The sequence below is a fragment of the Canis lupus genome, chromosome 10, assembly GCF_011100685.1.
Source record: "Canis lupus familiaris isolate Mischka breed German Shepherd chromosome 10, alternate assembly UU_Cfam_GSD_1.0, whole genome shotgun sequence".
Classification (NCBI taxonomy): domain Eukaryota; kingdom Metazoa; phylum Chordata; class Mammalia; order Carnivora; family Canidae; genus Canis; species Canis lupus.
In genome coordinates this window covers 32,273,476-32,299,022 of record NC_049231.1, presented here as the reverse complement: position 1 = coordinate 32,299,022, position 25,547 = coordinate 32,273,476, and the positions used below count along the sequence as shown (strand labels likewise).

Sequence of the window (25,547 nt, the reverse complement as noted above, 5' to 3'; positions counted from 1 at the left end):
CATCTGGGTCTGCTGCTTTATAACAGGTGACCTTGGACAAGTCACTTCACCCATCTCATGGGTTGAGATTCATTCCCTGTAAAGATGGGGATGATGACTGCTTCCAGGGGTGGGGAACCCCAGATGGGAGTCAAGGATAAATTTAAAGAATTGCACACTGTTTGATCCCCTTTCCAGGTCTCCTGGACACCTTTTGAGGTTAGCAGGCTTTGTCATTTGTCCAGTTTGGGTCAAAGTGGGTTCTAAGGTGAAGGTTGCACCTCAACAGTACCTGTCCTAAGATTTTGGCACCCCCCACCCCGCCCTATAATGACAGCTGGAAGTTTGGGTTTGTTTAGCAAACATGTATAGGATGCTGATGGTCTGCCAGGCCCTGTGGGGGACATGGGGATACCACGCCAGGGCCACCACATCTGGTGGTCACCAAGTCACCTAGGAGACAGACCTAGTGCTGCTGGAGCTTGTTGGCCTGTGTTCCCCCCAGCATCTGGGCCCTTCTAGAAGAGAATCGGCTAGGTGGAGGAATTCTGGCCCTTGGTGTCAGAAGAGATGCTCTCCATTGTCTTCCCCCTCTGCTTGGAGCCGGGCCTTGTTCTGGGCTCAGAAGAGACAGAAATTTAGGTACCAGCATTTAGGTACCACTGGGGAGATGCAGACAATAAACCATAGTAACAGATGAGCAAGATGATGTCACAGAGTCTGAGTGGGACAGAGAAAGCCGACCGGTGTGGGGTAGATAGGAACTGAGGAGGGAGGGACAGACAGTCGGTGTCCAGAGAGAACCTTGGCCTCCAAAGAGGAAAAACAGTGTGATGCTTCTGCCTTAAAGGTATACTTAGTATCATGGGCGGGAGACACTGGAAGGAAGGGGATAAGGATCTGGAGCCACGTCCACACCAGCCATTTCCCTGGGTCACTTGTACATGGACCCGTGGATCCAGACCTGGGGGCTCCCCGTTCTCTCTCTTGGAAGGTCACCTGTGGAAGCAGAGGACCTAGGCCCCGGCATGGCTCTGTGGGCCCCGGACAGCTCTCACCAGACTCTCAGAATCAGGACCCACCGTCTCTTCTTCCTTGGAGTGCCCTTGTCCTTGCCTGGCTCCAGAAAATTCCTGCAGCTCCCCATGGCCTCTCCGATGGGGCTGGCCTGAAAGTGCAGCCATGGAATGCCAGCCCCTTCCTTGCCTCCAGTGGACATGAAATCCATGCTGCAGGCCCCCTGGTAACCCGGGGAAGCCACTGCCACCCCCACACTGATGTTAGAGCATTAACGCCTCCTGGAAGACAGAAAACCAGCCTTCCCTGATCCCAGGAGAGTCACTTTGGGGCTCAGCTGTCCTCTCTAACAATGTCAGGGACAGGCCACGAAGCCTGGTCCAGGAGCTGAGCTAGCAGGGCAGTCCTGCACTCAGCGGGGTTGTACCCGGCACCTGCTGTGTGGCTGGCATACCAGGTGTGTCCCCCATCTGGGGGTTGGGGGGGGCAGGACAAAGAGGTCTCCAAGTAATTACAGAAAAATGGGGTAACTATTCTAATAGAGAGCAGTAGAGACCTACTTCAGGAGAGCTAGAAACGCAGGAGGTATCCTTTGATGTGAATGCTGAAGAAGGAACCGACTGAGCAGGTAGGGCAGGAGAAGGAGGAGAGGAAGGGAGGGGAGTCCACACAGAGGGAACCACACGTGCCTCAAGTTGGGAGCATGTGTCGGAGGAAACGTAAAGCCTTCAGACCACTGGAGCTCCAGGGTTCTGAGCACCTCCTATGGGTTAGGCCCCGGACCGGGTGGGGATACAGCCCAGGGCACAGGGCTGAGCTCCATGCGTGGGGTCCCTCAGGCTGTGCCAAAGAATTCTGACGATGTATGCAGGAGGTGCAACCATCACAGACTTTTAAGCAGGGAGACAACATCAGATTTGTATTTCATTTTTTTTTAAGATTTATTTTAGAGAGGAGAGAGAACAAGCAGGGAAGGGAGGTGCAGAGGGAGAGAGAGAGAGAGTCTTGAGGTCAACTCCACGCTGAGGCCAGAGCCCGACGTGGGGCTCTAATCTCAGGACCCTGAGATCATGGCCTGAACTGAAATCAGGAGTCAGATGCCTAACCAGCTGAGCCCCTCAGGTGCCCCCAGATTTGTATTTTAGAAAGAGGGGCTTGGTGGCTGTATGGATAACCGGCCAAGGTGGCCAGGGGCTGGGGCAGATTTCCAGAAGCTGTTTCAAGAACTTAGATGAGAGCAGCTGGCAGCAGGATGGGTGCGGGGAGACACGGGGCAGATGGAAGGGGCAAGACTTGGTGACCTGTTTGGGGGTGAGGGAGCGAGGGACGTTAGGCGTGGCCCTGGAAGCAGCCGGGTGGAGAGGTGAGGGGAGTGGGGTGTTCATGTTTCCTGGGGACAGAGTTCCAGTTTGGGAAGATGTAAAAAGCTCCCAAGATGAGTGATGGTGATGATGGCACAATAGGCGGATGTGATGTACTCAATGCCATGGAACTGCAAATTTTAAAATGCTTCAAATGGTGAATCTGTACTATTTGTACCCTACCACAATGTTTTTGAATGGCCATGGCTTATTATTACCAAACGCAAAAGACCACACAGAATAGCATGTAAGGTGTCGCCTTTGTGTGACAAATGCATGTGTGTTTGCTATCCGTGTTCAGCTGTCTCTGGAAGGGTAGCTGTGCAACCACTACTACCCAGGGTGGGATCGGTACCCGAGGAAGGGGTTGGCAGCCTGGGTGCGTGGGTTTCCTGGGGCTGCTGTAGTGAAGTACTGTGGACAAGATGGCTTAAAACATCAGGCAGGCCCGCCTGGGGACTCAGTCAATTAAGTGTCTGCCTTCAGCTCAGGTCGTGATCCTGGGTCCTGGGCTCAAGCCCCTCATCAGGTTCCCTCTCCCTCTACAGCTCTCCTTGCTCATTCTCTCTCTGTAAGATAAATAAATAAAATTTTAAAAATGAGACATGTATGGTCCTACAGTTCTGGAGGCTAGAAGTCCAAAATCAAGGTGCCGATGGATCCGTGCTCCTTCCAGATCCTCTGGGGAAGGATCCTTCCTCGCCTCTTCCAGCTTCTAGAAGCCCCAGCTATTCCTTGGCTGCATGACCCCAATCCCTGCCTCCTCTTCACATGGCCTTCTTCCCTCTGTGTCTCCATCCAAATTTTCATCCTCTTAGACACCAGTCATATTGGATTAATTCAACCCATCACCTGGATTAATTCAACCCATCACCTTGGGGACAGAGATGGGAGGGAAACTCACTTCACTGTTGGATTTTGTAGTAAGTGGTACCTATTCCCTTCACCAAATTTTTACATTAAAAAGTCACTTTGGGGTTTCTGCCTCGGTAGAGTGTGTAGGTGGGGATGCTTTTGACAAACACAGGGCAAGGACAAGATAAGTAATAACAGATTCAGTTTTGAAAATGCCAAAGGCAAGTTGCCATTCCAGCTGGTTGTCCACAGAAACGGGCGAGTCCATGTAGGGCTTTTCCACCAGAGCAAGCTTGCCAGGGAGTCAGGTACTCCTCTAATAGAGAGGAAGCAAACCACAGGGGTTAGGAGTGTAGGCTTTGCAGCCTGACTACCTGAGTTCCAGTCCTGGCTTGACCACTTACTCTCTATGTGACCTTAGGCAAGTTGCTCGCCTCTCTTTGACTCAATTTCTGAATCTGCAAAATGGGAGCAATGATATGCCCACCTCATAAAGTTGTGGGAAGGATCAAATAAAATAATATATACTTATTAGCACCATGTGGCATATAAACCATGTAGTACACTTCTGTCATAGTAAATGCACATTAAATATTAGTGATTATCCTTATTCCGCCACTCTGGACCAAGAAGGTCTGCTCCTCCTTGTTGCCAAAAATGATAGCCTCAACTTCCTCTGAGAGAGAGAGGAAAGAAGTATCTTGATGAGGTGCTGGTATACCACCGAGGTATGGCTTGTAGCCCAGACTGAGGCCGGGCACCTCTCCACCCTCTTCTCACTACTGCTGAGGCTGCACCCCAGGATGCAAGAAGAGAATCAATCTGACCAACTAGCCAGAGCGGCCCCTCTTCCCACCCCAGGAACAAGCAGGAGATTTTGAAGGTCAAAATTGACTGGAGTACCGCACCTCTTCAAAGCAATTGAGCACCCATCACCAGTTGCATTTGCCACCTTGAGTGGGGTCACTGGTGGGAAGAGGTAGAAGAAGGAAAGGAGGATGAGTGCAGACAAAGGCACATAGAGCTCCTGATTGGCAGAGCCTTGCCCCAGGTGAGTAGAAGTTAGGGAAGAGGTTGGGGCATAGAATATTCCAGAAGAAAGGGTCATGCAGCATTGATTTACTCTTAGACAGCTGGCTTACTTATCATGTTAGAGCTGGGGCAGAAATCAGATACAGCTGAATTCTGGGGCCTACCTAGAGGTCTTTGGGGGAGACACTGGCAAATGGATGGCCACTGATGTCACAGTTGTGGGTGAGAGTGACCCAGGGAAGGGCCTAACAAGAGGAGTCACCATGACACAAAGGGAGAGAGGCCCTGGGTCAGAGAAGAGGGAACCCAGGTGGGAAGGGGGACCAGGACCGCAGGCAGCAGCCAGCACAGAAGGTGCAGATGGCAGGAAGCCCCCAGGCGTGGCCATGAGGATCACAGTACCCTCTGCGTCAGGGCTTTCCACAGCCCGGCCTGGGCACAGACCATATTGCAGGCACCAGACGGTTTGCCAACACTTGGAATTTGTTCCAAGCTTTCAAAGTGTTAAAAGCAAAACAGAAACACATTTGATGCTCACAGCAACACAGAAAACTACAACTTAAATGGCATTTGAGGCTCACTTCCAAATCGGAGCTTCCGATCCAAGCTGGCAGTTTGAGGGTATGTAGTTTACCATATGGGATTTGGCTTCCAGGGAACGGACTTTTTTTTTTCTGGCATCCTCTTGGGTCTGTTAAATTTCTGCCCAGGGTGCTTCTTTACTTAACTGCCAGCAAATCTCTTGAACTCTCATTTAAAATATTATTTACATAGGAACAGTATCTTCCCTTAGGGATTAGTCAAGCAATCAGTACTTATTACAAAGGTATGTACTGAGTACAGAGTACTTAGTACAAAGCCAGGATAACACAGGCGCTTCGGGTAACAGTGAAGGAGAGAGTTCCATCCTTCAGCATATTTGTCGTCTTCACAACATCCCGTGTGTGTGCTGTTTTTCCAGAATGAACTTCCCTTACATCAGTTCATTAAATTGCTCTATGAAACGTTAAGAACCACAAGAGCTGATGTCTCCAAAGGCCTTTCTACCCTGAAGATTATTCCATCTTGTGGCCTGCCATTAGATGCGCAAATGGGAGGTGCCTGGGTGGCTCAGTGGTTGAGTGTCTGCCTTTGGCTCAGGTCATCATCCCGGGTCCTGGGATTGAGTCCCGCATGGGGCTCCCTGCAGGGAGCCTGCTTCTCCCTCTGCCTGTGTCTCTGCCTCTCTCTATGTGTCTCTCATGAATAAATAAATAAAATCTTTTAAAAATAAAAGTGCAAATGGGAATGACACTTTTACCTGTGGGGGAAACTGAGTCATACAAAAAATGGGAAGAAACAAGTGGAGCTTCAGCTCATGCCTGCTCCTGTATTAGCAGATGGCAGAAGGAACCAACAATCAAGAACCTGTCTGGGCCAGACACTGTCCTGGGTGCTTTTCATGCTCTGCTTCATTCAGCTGGAAGAGAGGGCTTTATTTCCTTGGCACCCCTGAGAATACTGGGGCTTCAGGAGGTTAGGAAACCTGCCACCATCACATGCAGAATATGTCCCATCTTGGATTTGAACCACGCCTGTCTGACTCCAAACCCCAGTTCTCTCTGTCAAAGGGGTCACTCCAATCAAAAATCAACATCGGGACATGTGACTATAACTTTGAACAAGGCCCACAGATTCATCTTAAAAGGCTCAGCCTTCAGCTTTAGTTCCTCTTAGAAATTTGGGTGCATGGCAGCCTCTTGTGCCAAACTGACAGAGTCAGCGTGGACCAGGCCAAAGATCCTCATGAAGACTTAATGTGGAAATATTCTACCAAATGGCTGAGATGTATATAAAAATGACCTCACTAGTAATCCTGAAACGCATTTCAAAACCACACCCAGGTATGCCTTTCATATGCATCGGATCAGCCAAAACGTTACAGTGTGATGATACCAGATTTGAGCAAAGATGTAGAAGAGTGAGACCTCCCTTATACCACTGGCGGGCACTCTGAATCCACTTTCAAGTAAACTTGAAAGCACATAATCCTGGTCTTAGGTCTATACCCTAGAGAAACTCCTCCATATGGAAATGAGGAGGCATATACAAAGATGTTCATTTTGTGTTTATAATATCAAAATAAAGAAGAAGGAAAAGAAACAAACTGTCTACAAGAAAAGGAATGAATAAATATTCATTCAATGGAATGCCAAGTGGCAAGGAAAGTAAATGAACCAGATCTACATGTTATTACATTGCCAAATCCCAGAAACATAATATTGTGTAAAAAAAATAATAATAAATAAATTTTAAAAAAGGCAGAGCAAGGCAGGATTTTGTGTAGTGTGCTGACATTTTACATAAAGTTTACCAATATGCAAAACAGTCTGTATATTATCAGAAATTCAGTAAAAGTAGTAAAATATACGAAGCATTCCTAAGGATGATAAATGTCAAATTGAAGAGAGAAAACAATCTCAGGAAGGTGGGCGAGACAATGGAATCAGGACGGGTGTGTAGTACTTACAGTGCTTTCTTTGTACTTATAATGCTTATTTTTTCCACAAGGTTGGGTGGTAAGCATATAGGTGGACATTGTGTTACTTTTTATTTATGAGTGCCTAAATTAATTTGTTAACCATAAAAGTTCCTTAGCCAGGGTTTGCAACAGCATATTTAGAAGGCCAATTCTGAAAAAATAAAATAAAAAGAAGGCCAGTTCTGGCATATTAATAAGCCTTATTTTTTAAAAAGATTTAATTTATTTATTCACAGAGACACAGAGAGAGGCAGAGACACAGGCAGAGGAAGAAGCGGGCTCCATGCAGGGAGCCTGACGTGGGACTCGATCTCACGTCTCCAGGATCACGCCCCAGGCCGCAGGCAGTGCTAAACCGCTGCATCACTGGGGCTGCCCGCCTTATTTTATTTTTAGGTGTCAAGTGGTTCAGCAAATTTGGGGAATACTGGCCTAAATAAAATCGAATAGGTATTAAAAAAAACTTTCTTGGTGTTTTGAACATCCTGGGTTTCTTGTAAGTCCCAAAGAGAAGGTTATCCTATTTAAATATTTTACTGTACAGCAAGAGTTGGCAAACGGGAGCTGTGTGCCTCCTATTTTTATGAATGAAATTGCCTGGACTAACAGCCACACCCATCTGCTTATTATAGTCTGTGGCTGCTTTCACACTTCGCTTTCACATAGTGGCAGAGTTGAGTAGTTATGACACAGACCATATGGCCCACAAAGCCTAAAATATTTACTCGTCAGCCTTTTACAGAAAACATTCGTGTGCCCATCATAGAACATCTTTGGGGACTGGTGTCCCTGGGAATGTTGGAATTGTAACACTCGAATGCCGCCCTTTTACTGCAGCAACAGGTGCATGTGTGTATTTGTGAAAATTATTATATAGAAGACCCTTAGTCCTTTCTGGATTCCTTAGAGGATGATGTACTTTTCTCTTTGAATCTCCAGCACCTAACACAGTAGCCGGTGTGTACTTAGCACTTCCTGTGTGCTTCCCTGAACTGATTTTCATTTAAAAAACCATTTGTGGGATGGATTCATTAGGATCCAGCTTCATTAGCTGTAATAGACCTTCAGAATACCTGTAGCTCGGGTGAGTCAGGAGCTTGAAATTCATCCTTGTCCAATAGTCCAGGCATACGCAGTCTGGGGCTCTAATAGCAACTCCACTTCTAGGACCCAGGCACCTTCCCTCTTGTTGCTCTCACACCCCTTGGGTAGTACCTTCCTTTGCACAGCGTGATATGGCTGACCCCACCCACTAGGACTTCCTCTCTTTAGAGGGAAGAGGGAAAGTAGGAGGATAGACCGGGCCCCAGAGATTGCACACATCACTTCCCTTACTTCCTGTCGATCATGTGGCCACATCTAATTGCCAGGGAAACTGGGGAATATCATCCTTCTCTGAGCAGCCGTGAAGAATTCAGGTCCTACATCAATACATGAACGAGATCAAGGGCTCTCTGGAGGACACCAATCAGTTTCTGCCATAAATGGATACATTCAGGGCTCGCCAAAATCAGGGGTGACCCTTCCCTAAAGGATAGGCCTCATTTTCGACTTCTTTTACAATAGGCCATGATGACAAAGCAAGAGATGTGTGATGATGCTTCATTATTTTCTACTCAAAGTCACATGACAGCACATTCAGGAATGAGCACACTAGTTTCATCTTCCTGGGTGTTTGTAGCCCTTGCATTTGAGAAAGATCTTTTTTTCACATACCTGGACAGACCCAGAATTTCTATTTTGCGGGGAAGGCAGACATGATGGTTTCGCCACTAACTGGCCATCTACTTCTAACAAAGAGAAAGGTTCCAGGCCCCTTGGGATCTCTGACAAAGCAGAAAAGATTAGCTGGGAGGGGGCCATGGAATCACACTTTCTTTACCTTATACGAGGCAGGTTAATGAGCTGGCCCTTCTCTGTACTTTGGCAGTGGCGTTAAAAAGCAAGTAGACACAGTTTTTGGACACAGATTTCTTCTAGGATCTTTGCATCACTACATGTTCCATTTGCCATATATATATATATATATATATATATATATATATATATATAGGTGCACAGAATCTTGGTGTGACTGACTTTAGCACAAAACAGTCTCAATTTGTTCATCTTTTCACTACCCAAAAGAAGGAAAGACTCATCAGCTAGGGCCCTGGAAGCCCATGAAATTAAATTCAGCTTTTTGGGAAAGTGTGTTGAGGAGGTGGGGGGGCACTGGGGGCTGGTATCCAAGTCAGGCCCGTCGGTCTCTGGATTGTCATTTCACGATTCATTTCTGAAGGCCCCATTTTATTGTCACGCTTACAGAATCCCATAATGGGAACTGCTTGATACGTAAGAGACGATGCAAAAAAATGTGATTACCCTCCACCAGGATTTCTCAACCTCAACCTTTCTGAACTGTGGACATTTGGGGCTGGGTTATTCTCTGTTGGAATCAGGGGGGTAGGGAGGAGGGTGCTGTGCATTGTAGGCTATTCAGCAGCGTCTGTCTAACTACCAGACACCAGCAGCACCTCCTTAGCTGTGACAACCCAGACTGTCTCCAGACATTGCTACATGCCCCTGGGGGACAAAAGCACCCCTGGTTGAGTTTCACTGCTCTACACAAGTCTAAAGATATCCATAGGGATCCCTGGGTGGCGCAGTGGTTTGGCGCCTGCCTTTGGCCCAGGGCGCGATCTGGGAGACCCTGGATCGAATCCCACGTCGGGCTCCCGGTGCATGGAGCCTGTTTCTCCCTCTGCCTGTGTCTCTGCCCCCCTCTCTCTCTCTCTGTGTGACTATCATAAATAAATAAAAAAATTAAAAAAAAAAAAAAAGATATCCATAGAGGGACTTGCTAAGTGACCTAAATACTTCTGTGACCCCTTCAGACTGGTTAATGCTTCTCAGGCTTCCAGTGTCCTGATCTTAGGAATGTTAGGAGTTGGCCTGAATGCTCTTTCTGCACTGACCTTCTGGGCTTGTGCAAGAGAGAAGCTGCTTAGTGGGACTTATGTCTCAAGGAGGACTTAGGAGAGGGCAGGATTCAGAGAGAGGATTTGTTTTTTTTTTTTTTTTTTTTTTTTTTTTTTTTTTTTTTCAGAGAGAGGATTTGAAGTGAGGGCACACCATGCATGCAGGCAGGAAGGCAATAGGGAGCTTGTGTGCGGCATGGATAGCAGGCCTTGTTGGCTGGGATGGTGAGAAGAAATGGTTAGATGATGGGAAGCTCTCAGGAGGGGCGGTTGCAAGAGGGCCTCCAGTTTGTGGCCTGAGAGTAGGAATTTATGTTTCTTTGGCACTGGCTCTGGACGTGGCATCTAATAGTGACCTGAGTGGCATCTGGATAGCATCTAAGTGAACCTGGAAGACCTTTGGTAGCAGACAGGCAGTGGGGGTGCTGGGAAGAACAGGGCTCCAGCAACAGCCTGCCTGGTTCAAATCTCACTCCTACCATCGGCTGGCTCTAGGACCTGGGTGAGTTTCTTAGCCTCTCTCTGCTGGCCTTTCCTCTTCTGATAGATGCAGGTAAGTTTTGTAGGGTTAAAGTAAGGATTCAATAAGATCGTATATGTGAATGTGTGTGTGTGTGTGTGTGTATGCATATGTATACACATTCATTCACAGGTATGCATAGGATGTATTTGTATCTGTGTGTGTGTGTATAGATATAGATATAGATATACACAGTTAAAATGGTTCCCGGCACACAATCAATGCTATATGTATTTGCTGTTGTTATTATTATCAACATCATTGCTATTATTTGGGAACCAAAAATAGTATTTTGAGTATGGAAGCACTTAGTGTACCTGGCACACTGCCTGACATATAATAGGTGATCAGAGTGAATTAATGAAGAATTCCTAAAATATTAGCTACTTAATATCTATCTATGATTCTAGAAATGACCACATCCATCCTTTGCTAGTCCAAGGTTCAAACTCAGAGGCCCAGGGCCAGGCAGGGAACACACAAGTGGACCCAGCGTGATACAGGAGTACAGAGAGGACTGGGCATGTGTGTGCCATGGAAGTTATTTGCAGCTTGTTTCCAAAACTTTTTTTAAAGATTTTATTTATTTATTCATGAGAGACACAGAGAAAGAGTCAGAGACACAGGCAGAGGGAGAAGCAGGCTCCCTGAGGGAAGTCCAATGCGGAACTCGATCCCAGGACCCAGGATCACACCCTGAGCCAAAGGGAGACACTCAACCATCAAGCCACCCGGGCATCCTGCAGCCTGTTTTCAAACTGCAAGCTGGCCAGCAGCATAGGTCTTAGGCCTGCCCTGGCCTAGAGTTTGCCCCTCTGCACCCACACCCTGTTCCTCTCCCCCTCCCTGAAGTTCTCTTCCATTCAGACCTCCTGAACCTCACAGTGAGAACAGAATGGGCCTTTCTTCCCGGCTCTTTGAGAACCACAGAGCTGCTTTGCATTAAAAGTGTAAACCAGCAAATTCTTGGCCTTGCTCCTCCCCACCTCCACCCCTACCGCCTTCCCTAAGCTGACCTCATCCAGGTGCCCAATAAACTGGGAAACTAGAGCTGGGCATTGCAGGGAGTACCTGCAGGTCTGATGCACCCCTCAGGACCTCCCTGCATCCCCAGCAGCCTGGCCAGTGCAGCCACAGGCACGCTCAGAGCACAGTCTTGCTTTTGTCCTGTGGGTCACCAGACCCTTATAAACAAAGCCCAGGAACCTCCTCCGCTATATACTCGATAGGAGTGTGCCCCTGCCTTGGACCTACAGACTCTTATATTCTTATCTAGAGACACAGAAATTAGGAAATGGGAGAAAGCAGCCAAATCTGACCCTTTCCATTCTAGGAAACATGTTTCCATTCTGCTGTATTGGGAGAGTAGCCCTAAGGGGCGGTTACTGTCTTAGCTTCTGTATTAGTTAGATGACAAGAGTAACTCAGAGTACAATGACTTAACTAAAATAGATGTTTACTTCTCTGTCATGTAACAGATCAGCCGGTGCAGGCTGATGGGGCAATGCTGCGCCACACGATCCCTTGAAGACCTCATTCCTTCCATCTTGTTGTTCTGCAGTTCCTGTGGAGTAGGCGTCAGCAAACTATGGCCCATGAGTCAGCTTGGGTTTTGTTTTGTTTTGTTTTTGTTTTTTAAGTAAAACTTTATGGGAACCAGTCACACCCATTTGTTTACGTGTTATCTATGGCTGTCCTCAAGCCCCAAGAGCAGACTTGAGTAGTCCCAACAGAGACCCTCTAGCCTAAAGCCTAGACTAGTGACTACCTCACTTACCAGGAAAAAGTTTGCCAACCCTGCCTTAGTGTGTTGGGTGTGGTCACCTGCGTGGTCAGCGCTCAGTCATTGGCAAGTCTGCTTATCAGCTGGGGATGGGGAAATAGGGAAATAGGGCTGTTATCCCAGGGCCAGGAAATTCCTTTTAATCAAGTGACACAGACAGAGGTATGCTGGTAAATGTTTAACAGAAGGAGCATGGTTCGCAGTATTTATCGGTTTCCATGGTATAGATATTTCCACTGTGGCTGATCTCAGGTGAGCAATGAGATGACTCCAATGCAGAGTGGGGAAGAGGCCCACAACTGGCTGTCCCAGCCAGTACCAGCTGGCTCAACTCACCACACACAGGACACAGAAGTTCCCTGCATCACTTCTGCTCATGTTTGTTGGTGAGAACTTAGTCAGATGGCTGTCACTGGCCACAAGGGGAGCCACGTGCCAGGCCAAAACTCAGGGCAGAAGATTCTGTATTGCTGTAAGGAGAGGGGTAGAGAACGGATCCTGGGGGACAGCATTCATTGCCACACATCTCTTTCCCAGACAATCCTCTTGGCCATGAGCAAGTGTTTGTGTGAGGTAAGAGCAGAAACAGAGAAGCCCAAATGTTGGGATGGAGTAAGGGAGGAAAGCTGTTGCATGGTAAGGAATGGTACATGACCACCAGAAAACATGGGATCAACTCAGAGATTGTCCCTCATTGGGGGCCCCCAAGAGCCTGACTACCCCCATTTTATGGATGAGAAAAACTGAGGCTGTTGGAGGAACTGTGATTTATCCAAGGTCCCACTGCTGGTGAGTGGTACAGCCATGACTTAATCCACATTCATCTGAGCCTCACCCTGGCCCTATTCCTGCCTTACCAGTTGCTTTCAGAAGTGTTTATAGGGCCCTCAGTGTTTCCCATGCCTGGCTTAGCCTAGACCTGGCCTCAGAATCCTCCTTAACATCATACTCCAACCAGCCATACGAATGAGTCAGAGTTGGTGCCTGAGATTAACCCCGTTTCCATGCCTGACTTAGGTGTTATCTCGTAGCTACACATTACCCTCGTTCCTGAGGAGATAACTGGGGTGTTCGCTGTCCATAATGTTTCTGTTGCATTTCAGATGGCTGACTTATATCCACATCTTCTAGAGATTCAAAGTCTCTGGCAGCATCATACATCCCACATTCTCTAGGCATGTGTCCATGTTCAGACAGGGCCTCCAGCGTAGCAAGAACAGGTTTGTGTGCACTGTCTCCCTTATTCCTAATGAAACCTGAATGCATATGTCCCCTTACAGATGAGGAGGTGGAAGGCCAGAGAGAGATGGGGGACGTTGCTCAGGGTTACAAAGCCAGGAACTAGAGGCTGTGCTGGCATATACATCATCGATAGTTCTCTCTGCCACCGTTCAGTGAGTTCCTGAGGGTCCAGAGAAATGAAATCAGCATCGTTGTCTCCTTCTCAACATCATAAATCCCTCCGAGGAACATGAAAGGCCAGTGACTTGATCCTCGGTTAGGACTTTGAGTTAGGGTTATGCTTCTCATTTTTCTCCCGGACACCTCCGTTTTCAATTATGTGGTCTCCGGCATAGCCTGCCTAATATCCTTCTCGTGCATATCCTTCTCCGTGCAGCCTGGGAGCACGGGGCTGGGCTGGCTCGCTCGCCCCTGGACCAGGCACCTGACCCTGTACCTGCCTGTCGCTGGCACTCAGGAAGCAGATGTGCGAATGCATGAACCATGGCATTTCCCCTCGGCCCCGAGCCTCATGGGGCAGAAATCGCACCCTGGTGGGCTCTCTGCACCCGCAATGTGTGTGGCACACAGTAGGCATGCTTACCATGGGGCTCTGTGGGATTCGGCTGTGACAGGGTGGAAACACACACAAACCCACGTCTGACATTGAGATGAGACACACGTGGGCTGCAGTGAAGGTAGAAGGAGCCAAGTGATTTTAGGGCAGGATACCTACTGCCTCTCAGTCTCTGCTTCCTCATCTGAAAGATGGGGACACAGAGGGTGTAAGCAGAATGTGAGCGTGGGCTCAGGAGCCAGACGAACGCCACTGAATGCCAGCCCTACCACCTACGAGCTGTGTGACCTTGGGCAGGTGACATAAGCTCCATGCTTCAGGTTCTTCATCTGTAAAATAAAGAGAATCGTGCCCAGCCCACGGGATTATTTTGAGGATGCGGTGAGCTATTTCCCGTGAAATGTTTAGCACAGGGAAAGCTACCAACAAATGCCATTATTAGTATTAACGATAGCGTGTTAGGAAAACTATAAATCTTTGCAGAGGGGGAAGTGAGAAGCCACGGGAGCAACAGCAGAGCTGTCACAGGCTCTGCAAACAAGGCCCCGGTGAGGGCTGGGCTCCACGGCAAGCGGAAGGGAAGGCCCCCCTGCCCTGTGACTGGGGAAGTGTGCGATGGGAGGATGGGGGTGGGAGCTTCCAGACGGCCTGGTTAGATCCTGGGAAGAGGCCCTATCATTGCAGAACAGTCTGCATGCCCCAGTACAAGTAAGTATGCATTCTGTGTACTGAGTGGTTAGCATCACACCCTGTGCTGAGTGGTTCAAAAGTATTTCTTAATCCTCATGGCAGATAGAGGCATACATGCTACTATCATCATCCCTGCTCTTTGCAGATGGGAAAAGAGGGGCTTGGAGAGGTCAGTTACCAACCCACGCTAGCCGGTATGAAGCACAAAGGGATGTGAGCGCTGGTCTTGAGCACTAGGCCCTGCCTGCTCCGTGGGAGACAAGCTTCCATGTCGAACACTCAGACCTGCGCCTCAGTTTCCTTGTCCAGAGAATGGGAATAATGATAACAAAGCCTGCAAGGAGAGGTCGGCTGACATGGTAGGAGTTGGGCACTTAGTAGGGTGCCTGGCACACAGTGAGCATGCAATAAGGGGTGGCTTCTATTTCTGGTGAGGGAAGGTCACGGTTGTGAGGACTGTTTGGGCCTTTGAGGTTCAGATCCCAGAGTCATGCACAGAAGCCCAGTGACTGCCAGCACATTGCTAAGAACTGGGCTGTACAGAGTGGTTAGTGGGACAGACTGGGCTCAAATCCTGACTCCTACTTATTAGCTGTGCGACAACGAACAAGTTAATTAGCCTCTCTGTGCCCCATTTTTCCTTGTCTGTACAGTTAATAACTGTGCCTTACTTGTGGGGTTATTGTGAGAACTTAAACACGTTAATATTTGCAGAAAGGTATAATATGCCTAGACATGGTAAGAGCTAGTATTTGTTAAATCGGTAAAACGTGTAAAAATGTTAATGTCCCCATTTTTCATGTTTGAAAATAGAATGAGATTAAGTTCCCTGTGCAGGGTTCAGTGCACAGCATCAGCAGTTAGTGAGGGCAGAGCCAGGTGACAAACCCAGGCTGTCAGGCTTCCAAGCCCACACCACTGGGGACGGGCTTCCCAGAGTGAGCCTAGGTTCGCGCTCAGGAGCTGGGAACTGCCTGGCACCTTCTAGCACCAGTGGGGTCAGGACTGGTCCTGGGGGTAGGGGAGGAAAGAGGGGCTCGGAGACTGGCTGGGGCAGACCCCAGCACCCCGAGTAACTCTGCTCTACCATTTCCTGCTTGTTGAACTGTTCCAGAAACTGCGCTTTCATCAAGTGGGACCCCCATCCGCCCCCCCCCCCCCCCAGCCTCTGTCATCACTTACAGTTTGCTTGCAAAACCACGCTAAGGCACGCAGTCTTTCTGAGAGCCAGGGTTTCCCCACTTGGAAGAGGACTGCCTTCATTCTGGTGGAATTTGTTAGATGCAGTATCTAACCTGAGACCCCAGGAAGCGCTTTGTACTACAGTGTGCTTCAGGCTCCATGTCCCCGAATTTGGTTCTTCCAAGTACAGTGTGTTCTCTCCAGTGTACACCTTGCTTTGTGACTTACAGTAATGATTGTGATATGAGAGCTTCGTGCTCAGCCCTGTACTCCTCTGAGCACACTGTACATGGACTATCCACACCTAGAGTCCCAGGAGGATGGTATTACTACTAAACTCATCTTACAGATGAGAAAACTGAACAACAGAGAGGTTAAATAACTTGCCCCAAGATCACACAGCTGCTGAGTAGCAGAATGGGGAACTAGAGTTCATGCTCACCACTCCTATGTACGCTAGCTTTAAGAATTAACCTATGAGTAAAATGTGTCTGAGGCCTCACCTGCTCATGTCTGTCACTGGGAGATCAGCAGAATACATTAGCATCCCTCCTCAATACTTCCTCCTCGGGGGAGAAAAGGCAATGTGATTGCTTGCTGTGCTCAGGCCTGCAGGCTTCCTGGAAAACATCTTTCTGAAGTCACATTCTTCAAGCAGTGGAAGATATGGAGCCCAAGTCTTGGGGCCGGGGCCCTTGAGAAATTGGAGAAATTGACTACTTCCGTAGCTGGCCTCTTACTTAAATTGATCAGATTTTTTATGGCATCGTTGAAAGCCACTGGCAGGGAAAAGCACAAAGTTGATCACCTTCTGGTGAAGCCCTGGGTGACTGGCTTAATAGATTTCTGCATAAGTAAGTCCCACCCTTAGGAGGGCACACATACTTGCCCAGGCCCCAGGGGAACCTACTGGTCTTCAGTGGCAGATTCTTGGGGAGGCCTTCCAGAAGGAGTAAACAGAGCTCTGAGCCATGTTTACAGGAATGCTGCAGGAATTTAAATGCTACCAAGTTAAATTTTCTAACAAACCAGGTTGAACAGAAAGCCGTGTTTTCACAAACTTTTATGGAAAATGTTCTTACCTGCTTTAGCTGGTAAAATAACCAGAACCATTACTCACTTTGTGTGACTGAAGGATTCTGGAAGACAGGTGCTTCCTGGGGCCTGCTCTCAAGAATAAATGGCAGGTCGTGCATGGCTTACCTACAGTTAATAACCATATGCGTCAGGCACAAAGAGAGGAATGACAAGATAGATGTGGTCCTGCCCCCAGGAGGCTGACAGCAAACAAACTGTAGGATGAATGGAATGGAATGGAATGGAATGGAATGGAATAGAATAGAATAGAATAGAATAGAATAGAATAGAATAGAATAGTCACAGATTGGGAAAAGTGGTAAGAGGGAAGGATGAAATTGGCCAGAGATGGGGCATATAATGGCAGGAAATGAGGTGTACCCTCCTTTAGAGAAGGCCTCCTTTCAACATGATATTCAAGCTCAAATTTGAGGGGTGAGAAGGAGCCAGCCCCACAGAGAGCCAAGAAAGGGAAGAGCAAGAATGAAGTCCTTGAGGTAGGAGAGACCTTGGCCACCGGAGAGTGGCACATGCAGAAGGAAGTGTGGAAGAGGAGGGTGGGTCTCACCCCTGCAGAGCCTGTGGTCTATGCCTGGGAGCTGGATTCTAGTCTCAGTACACGGGAAGGTATTAAGCAGAGACACAACACAGCACAGTCTTATTTACATTTTAAGCTCACTCTTGGAGGCCCCTGGGCAGCTCAGTTGGTTGAGTCTCTGGCTCTTGATTTTGGCTCAGGTTGTGATCTCCAGTTCCTGGGATGGAGCCCCCACATTGGGCTCCCTGCTCAGTGGCGAGTCTGCTTCTCCCTCTCCCTCTGCTTCTACCCCTGCTGGCATGTGCTCTCTCTCCATCTCTCTTTAAAATAAATAAATCTTTTAAAAAAAAGAGAAAGAGAGAGACTGGTTTGGACAGAGAACAGAATGGAAGCTGACAGACCAGTGAGGAGGCCACTATACTCATCTAGACAAGAGACCCATGTCTGGAGCCAGTGTATGGGCAGTGGGGCTGGAGAGCAGTGGATGGGTTTGGGATTTGGGTGGCAAAGTCAATAGCTGATGGAATGGCCATGAGCATGGGAGAAGGTTCTGGCCTGAGCACCTGAGTGGACAGTGGTGCCATTCATAGAGATGGGATGACTTAGAGACAGGTTTGGAGGGTGGGGGGTGAACATGTTAAGAATATACATGTTAGATTTGAGGGTCTGGGAGACATCCAAGAGATGCGCTCAAGAAGGCAGTTGCATATGTGGGTATGCCAGCACAATGGAGAAGTGCCGGGTCCCATTGAGCAGGGTCAGGCTGGGGGGTCCAATCCCTGCTCACTGCTTACCAGCTCTGTGACTCGGGCAGGTTCCTCAACTCTAGAATGGGGCTCCCCATAGCACCTCCATTGTGGGCTTATTGTGATACACGGAAAGAGCTTAGATTTCAGTAGTAAGAACTCAGTAAACATTAGCCTCCTATAATAACAATTATTATCATCACCATCTTAGCTATGGTAATTTCCTTGCCATTTGTCTCTTTGTAATTAAAATCAAGATTCTCTGTAGCTGGTAAACACTTGTGCTGATGTTCTTGGAGTTACTGATTTATGAGTCTGGGTGCTCAGGGAACACGGGGCGGGGGTCTGTGTCTCCCTCCTCCTAGCCCCTGGTGTGATGCCCACACACAGTAGGTGCTCAGTAACATTTATCTAGTCAGGTGAAATGCAGCTTGACTCCAGAAAACAAAATGCTTATTTGAGAGACTCAGTCAAGCATGGAGGAGAGCAGAAGGGACTGAGACACAGAGGGGAAACTGCAAATTCACTGACAATGACAATTCATAGCATCTTTGCTCTCAGGAAGGAGGCTCTTGATTTCACAAATCAGCCTCTTTCCCAACTAGATAGTGGTCTGTTAGAAGAAAAGCTTTCCCTAGAGTTAATCAAATCTGGGGGCACCTGGGTGGCTCAGTCGGTTAAGCAGCTGCCTTCTGCTTAGGTCATGACAATGGGGGTCCTGGAATCCAGCCCCACATCCCATTGGCTCCCTGCTCAGCAGGGAGTCTACTTTTCCCTCTCCCTCTGCCTGCCACTCCACCTACTTTCCTCCTGCCCTCTCTCTTTCTGTATCAGATAAATAAAATATTTTTTAAAAAATCTAATACCTCCCCAACATCTGCACACACACCCCACCCAATCAAGGCTCCAGACATGTCAGCACGACACACGCAGATCCCCACCTTTTCCTCTCCAGAAGCCTCTATTATATGCCCCAGAACCTGGCCCTGTTGCTCTCACTCTCTTGCTCTGTCCTGTCCATTTGGCCTGAAGCTTCTTCCTTAACCATTTCTTTTCTGGAAACTTAGATGCAGCCCACCACCACACCAGGGGTTTCCTCTTGTCCCCTGGAGATGCTGGGATCCGTGGTCTCTCCCTGTGTTCTTTTCAAATCATGGCAGGTGACTCTGCCCTTTCCCAAATTAAAAAAAAAATTTTTTTAATTTCAATTTCAGTTTCAGGTAAGCTGTGAATAGTGTTTTAATGTACATTTGTTTCATGCAGTGTTTATTAAAGTACTTTTATTTGCTAAATCTAGCACCCCTCGCTGTGAGAGTCCCAAATGCAAAGCCCCACACACCATGCCTTATGGCACAGCCCTGTTCGGTGCCCTAGAAGTTCACATCTTGAATGCCAAGCCCAGGGTCCGTCAGTCCTCCCCCACCACCTATGGGGTTTCCCTAGAGAGTCCTCCAACCATGTTGGGTGTCTTGGCTCCCCTGCCTGCCATGGAAAGGTCTTAATCCTGGAGTCCAGCGTCCTGGTCAACCGTGGGCCTTTCTTGGTCTCTCCCAATGCTCATACAAATAGACTCTTGGAGGCCTTGACCCACACCCAGCTCCTGAGGCCTTCCGGCAGATGAGACCCCACATCAGCACCAAGTTTTCTATCTCCACTGCATCAGCTCCCCCTGGTGGCCAGAAGCAAACTTTCTATCTCCTGCCTGGAGCCCTAAGAGCTCCTACCCTGGGTTTCCTATTTCAGGGATGCCTTCTGCCCAAGCGGAGGTGAATGATACATCAGAAATGCAAAGGAGAGTCAAGCACATACCCATCCCACCCACTCCCTGAGGCTCCCTTAGTGGTTCACCCCTCAAGTGCTCCTCCCCCAGGTCCTAGCCTTGCTGATGAACAGGAGCCTTGGTGCCATAAACCTTCTGGAACTATAGCCCATCTCATTTCCTCCAACCATCAAGAAGAACCGCCCCCCCAAAAAGAAGGTAGTTCCCTCACAACCTTTCCTTATGCCACAAAGTGGCTTAGTTAGAAGCAGGAACGGCACCAGGAATTCTGAGCACCTGACTCCTTTCTTTGGTTTCCACTCTCTGAATTTGCACAGAGAAGGGACAGAAAGGGGTCTAGGATAGGGTCTACTCCAGGCTGCTGGCTGGGTGGCCCAGGGTGAGTCCTTTGTCTGTCTGTCTCCCCATTGTTAAGAGGGGTAATGATTGTACTTGCCTTTGGGGTTGTGTGGGGGATCAAACAAACTAATTCACGTGAAGAGTCTAGCTGAGTGCTTAGCCTAGAGTAAACATCCCATCGTTAGTAGCTCTCACCATGTTTAGCTCAGGATGCTACAGAAGCCTGAGGAAGACAGATCAGCAGCAGTTGTAAAGGACAAAGGATCGAGACATCCATATTTTAATTGGAGCCGAGGAATAGGCAGTTGACAATGAAAACCGAATGCAAGGGATCCTTGGTGCTTTCTAGCTCTCATGGACTTCAAGGACCATTTCCCGGGGAAACCACTACACCCACCTGACCACCTCTCCCTTCCTTAGGGCCGACGACTGCTTTTGTGCTTCTCGGAAGCTGGATGCAGTGGCCATCGAAGCCAAGTTTAAGCAGGACCTGGGTTTCCGGATGCTGAACTGTGGGCGCACGGACCTGGTGAAGCAGGCAGTGTCTCTCCTGGGGCCCGATGGGATCAATACCATGAGCGAACAGGTACAGGGTCTGAGAGTCTGAACAGACACCTCACCCCCACCCCTCCACCAGGTGTACTGCCCCCACCCAAGATGGAAACAGCAGGCGCTGGACACACACTCCCCCTGCTGGTGACTTAGGATGATGTTTATTTTATTCATTTAGTTTGAGTTTTTAAACTATAAAAATATCCTTGTTCATCTTTATAGAAGTTGCACATGATCAGTGCAGCTGAAATGGAAAATACAGAAAAATAGGCCTATTCCAGAAAGGAAATAATGCCATCACCCAGATAGCCACCATTTATATTTAGTATGTGTCCTTCAAGTCATTTTTTTCAGCGGGGTTAAAATTAGTTCTCTGCCTGCCTGCCTGCCTGTCTATTACTGCATCACGGAACAACTCCAGGGGTATTTTTACCAAACTTTCAGGGTATGTTTGAGATACACAGAAGTCATTCTGGGGAACCCTCTGAGGCACCTCAGAGATAGGCAGCTGCCCCCCAACATCCTCAAACTGAGGTGCAGTGAAAGGCTCCTGTGCCCACCAACCAAGAGACACCATGTGGGTGAAGATGTCACAGACAGAGAAAACAAACAGATGAGCTCCAGGTGGAAAGTCACAAGGGACAGATGGAGCCGTTTCGCATAGGGCAGCTCGTGTAGCAAGTTCCAGGGAAGGAACAGCAGCTAGGAATTTTCTTGAGCAACAAGGAACCCTAACATACACACACACACACACACACACACACACACACACTTTTATTATTTTTTAAATTGGGATTTATAATCTCTTGCCTTTTCCAATAACTTATATTAAAGGCACTTTGCAATGTCATTAAATATTCTTTTTTCGGTCACTTTTAATGGCTACATAAAATGGACATATTATTTATTCAGTTTACCATCCTCAGTTGTTGGATATTTAGGTTGTTTCCAATTACGTAGTATGTCAACAATGCTGATTAGTAAAGCTGAGAAGTTAAACATACGAGTCTTTGTTCAAATCCCTGATGATTTCATTATGGAACTTATTTTCATTGAAGTATAGTTGACACAATAGTCTCAAGTGTAGAAAATAGTGATTCTACAATCCTGTATGTTATGCTATGCTCATCCTTAGGGAAATTCTTAAAAATGGAAATAGTGGCTCAAGCACATTAACCTTTCTGCAGGTTCTCAATCTCAAATTACTTTCTCAGAGACTTTGTTTCCATATACACAATCTTCAACAGTATATGCGTTTCCCTTTTGCCAGTATTTCATTGGAGCTTTACTATCTTCTTATTTAGAAGAGCTCTCTACATTTTAGATATAAACCCTTTGTTATAATCTAACAAATATGTCTCAATTTATTTTTTAATATTTTATTTAAATTCAATTTGCCAACATACAGTGTAACCCCCAGTGCTCATCCCATCCAGTGTAAATTTGTTTACCTTTAAATTTTGTTTATAATATCTTCAATTTTATTGTCCTCTATGCTGTAATGATTTTTGTTCATGATTTCTTCCTTTAATTTCTACACCTAGAAGCAGATCCAGGTACATATCTTTTATGGTTTTAATTTTTTCTCTGTATCTCTAATCAAACTATGAATTATTTTGGCATATGGTATGAGATCAGGCTCTAATTTGCATGTTTTCCCAAATAGTCACCTTCACAACACTATTTATTGAAAAATCCATCCCTTCCTTCTGCTGGTTGTGGACCCTCAAACTAAGCAGGAGTCACAGGCAAATATGGAATCCCTAAAAGCCATTCTTCATTCACTTGCCTTTTGCTTGTTAATGATAATGTCAAACCAGACGTCAGTGATGGGGACATGCTCAGAGGCATCCAATTTCCCTTGACACTGACCAGCAGCTTATATAAAGTAAAAATGACACTTGTTATATTGTGAAGGAGAAAATGTCAAGGAAACCGTGTTTATGAATTAGGTAACTTGGACAAATGTCACAGAATCCAGAAAGTTCCTAAGACTTGAAATCAGCCACTTGTTTTAGCACGTACTCTTAGGTCTGCTGCAGCCTAGGAGAGATCAATGAAAAAACACCAACTTAAACAAAGATAATTGGAAAAAAAAAAAAGGCAATCCTCCTTTCCTCTCCCTCTCCCCTCCAGTTGTTGGTGGGTTTTTTTGGGTTTGGGTTTTTTTTTTTTTTTTGGTTTTCAAAATATGAAGGACTGTGCCCTTATGAGTCATAGGGCAGCATATTTATTTTTTTAATGCTGGATTTTGAGTACAAGCATAGCCACCTACACACAAGTAAAAATTTCCATGTGTTGTCGAGTGACACAGCCGCCTTATAAACTCTCTCCATTCTCTGGTTTCTAACCCACCGCAGGGCATGACCCCACTGATGTATGCCTGCGTCCGTGGGGACGAGGCGATGGTTCAGATGCTGCTGGATGCCGGAGCTGACCTGAATGTCGAGGTGAGGGTGCAGAGGGCTGCAGGGCCCCTTGGCCTGGCAGTCCCCCTGGGGGAAATAAGCAAAGAGAGGGGGGCTTTTTCTCCCGAGAGCCATCACTCAGTCCAGCAAATAGTCAGACCAGGTGGTGGATTTCCTGCATCCCAAGGCCCCAGCCCAACCACACTCCAAGGAGCTGCCCATAACTACGTTTCATTTAAAAACCCACCAACGAAGCTGCAAGGAGCATCAGCTTCCCCTTGCCTCAGCTGTACTGAGTCTGATTCTTACTGCTGATCCATTCCTTTTGGGATCAGGGCAGAAAGCCCTCTTCTGAGCCATCAACCCTTTCTGCCTAATACAGCGCTGGGCCATGTCCCCCGATCTGAGATGTCGCTCCCCCAGATGTTCCGCCCTGCCAGCCAAATCCTGATCAGTTCACCTGTTGGTTGAATTGAAGCCACAGGTCTTAAAGCCCATTGCAAAGCCTCCTTAGGGCAGTGTGGTGTATAGCAGAAAACGTACCCCCCCCCCCCCACGGGCTTTAGAATTTGACACTTGGGCTCAAGTTCTGAAACTGCTGAGTCTTAGCCACTTGCTTTGTGCTTGGACAGGTGGCTTAGCCTTTTGGAGCCTCAGCGTCCCCATCAGCAACAGGGGGAGAATAATCGCAAAGACTACCTAGCAGAAGTTAGACTCAATTAATACTGGTCCCCCACAGACACACACCATGAGACTTGTCATAAGTGAAATCATGCTTTTCGACCATGTTCTATCCTGTCTTCCTGGCAGCCAGCTATTGGCAGCCCCAGAGGCTGGGAAGGTTGGCATGCTGCAATCCTAGTTCAGCAACCCTATAAAACTTTGTTAGTTCAAAATTAAATGTTTTCATAATCTTAGTGCTGTGCTTTTTTTTTTTTTTAAATTAGTGAATTTGATATTCATCTGAGGAAAACAGGCAGTAGGCAGAGTTTTGCATCCAAACCCTTTTGGATATTACAAGTTTCAAGTATTGGGGATTTTCTTGCCTGTTAAGAACCACCATCACCCCCAGCACTGTGCAGACCTTGCAGGGGCTCCTCATCGTTGGGTCCCAGTGGGCTTCTCTGGTCATCTCTAGCCCATCCCATGGCTCCCAGCTCAAGGCCTTCTCCCAGCAGGCAATTAGTGAACTCAGCTGCTCTGGAGGAAACAGGCATCATAGCTGTATGGGCCCAGGAGTGTTTGGGAGGAAAGCCATGTGCGGATGCCAGTCTTGCAGGACCCCAGCCTTCAGCTGCCTTGCTGCCTCTCTTTTGGCCTAGGGTATGTTGAGGCCTATGTATTGAAAGACCAATATCAGATTGCACATTCATGGTGTGTCCAGGGAAGGTTTTGTGCCCATGTTTCTAGAAGCATGATGTTCCTTGTCAATTAGGAAGCCAAAATAAGGGTGAAATGAGGACAGGGTGAGGTGAGCTGTGACCAGTTGGGAATGTCACTCCATTGGATGGGCGGTAGTCTTCCCTGGCTTGAAAGCTTGAAGCACAACACACACCCCACACACACCTAGCCTGAGGTTTCCTGCTGCTGAGAAATTCCCCTAAAGGTGTGTATGTAGTGGTATGGCATCTCACGCTGATGTCCTCCTGTGGCCCCCAGAAGCACCGCACTTAAGCAGGAAGAGGGGACAGGCTGGGGAGCTGGCTCATGGTAGCTGCCACTACAGCTTCTCCAAGGCACCTTAGAGAAGGTTAAATCATCCATTTAACTCCCTTCAGATGAGAAGCAAAAAAGACTCCCTACAAGACATCGAGGACAAAAAGTCACCACCTTACTATCACCAACATTTCCCAAAGCACTTTCAGAATGTCCTTCCATACATCTCCAGCCCACGTGCCCAGCCACAGATAGGTCAGACTTGCTAGTCTAAATATTGTGAAGGTCACATTTTGAAAATAACTTCAATTTGTTTATAGGTTGTCAGTACTCCTCATAAATATCCATCCGTCCACCCCGAGACCCGCCATTGGACGGCTCTGACTTTTGCTGTGTTGCATGGACATATTCCTGTAGTTCAGGTATTAATGGATTTCCCTATCCACGTCTGACCTTTAATTTTACCTCCTTCATTATGCAAATCTGTACCTCTCCCAGCATGCACATTCCCTAAGGGATTCATATTGGTTAATTGCAATTAAGTATAGCACATTCATATCATATAAATGAAAATATCATATGTAATGATCTATATGGCCTGGCTTTAACCAATATGAAATTATCACATACCCACACGCAGCCTCACACACACGAGTGGCAAATCTCCGAAGCTGTTCCTGGTTGCTCGGGGGTGGGGCCTGAGCTGTGATTTTGTGGATTTGTTCATTTTGCTTGTCGTTAACATAAACATAA

General features: G+C 47.5%; 1 protein-coding gene across 3 annotated transcripts in view; it reads left to right on the top strand.

Moving 5' to 3' along the window:
- Positions 1 to 25,547, top strand: part of BTBD11 (BTB domain containing 11) — a 310,110-nt gene that overhangs the window by 239,294 nt on the left and 45,269 nt on the right. For all 3 annotated transcript variants that reach the window (XM_038550769.1, XM_038550770.1, XM_038550771.1), the window contains exons 5-7: positions 20,599 to 20,764; positions 23,091 to 23,180; positions 25,115 to 25,216. In XM_038550769.1, coding sequence (XP_038406697.1) covers positions 20,599 to 20,764; positions 23,091 to 23,180; positions 25,115 to 25,216 — 358 coding nt within the window. The remainder of the gene's footprint in view (positions 1 to 20,598; positions 20,765 to 23,090; positions 23,181 to 25,114; positions 25,217 to 25,547) is intronic.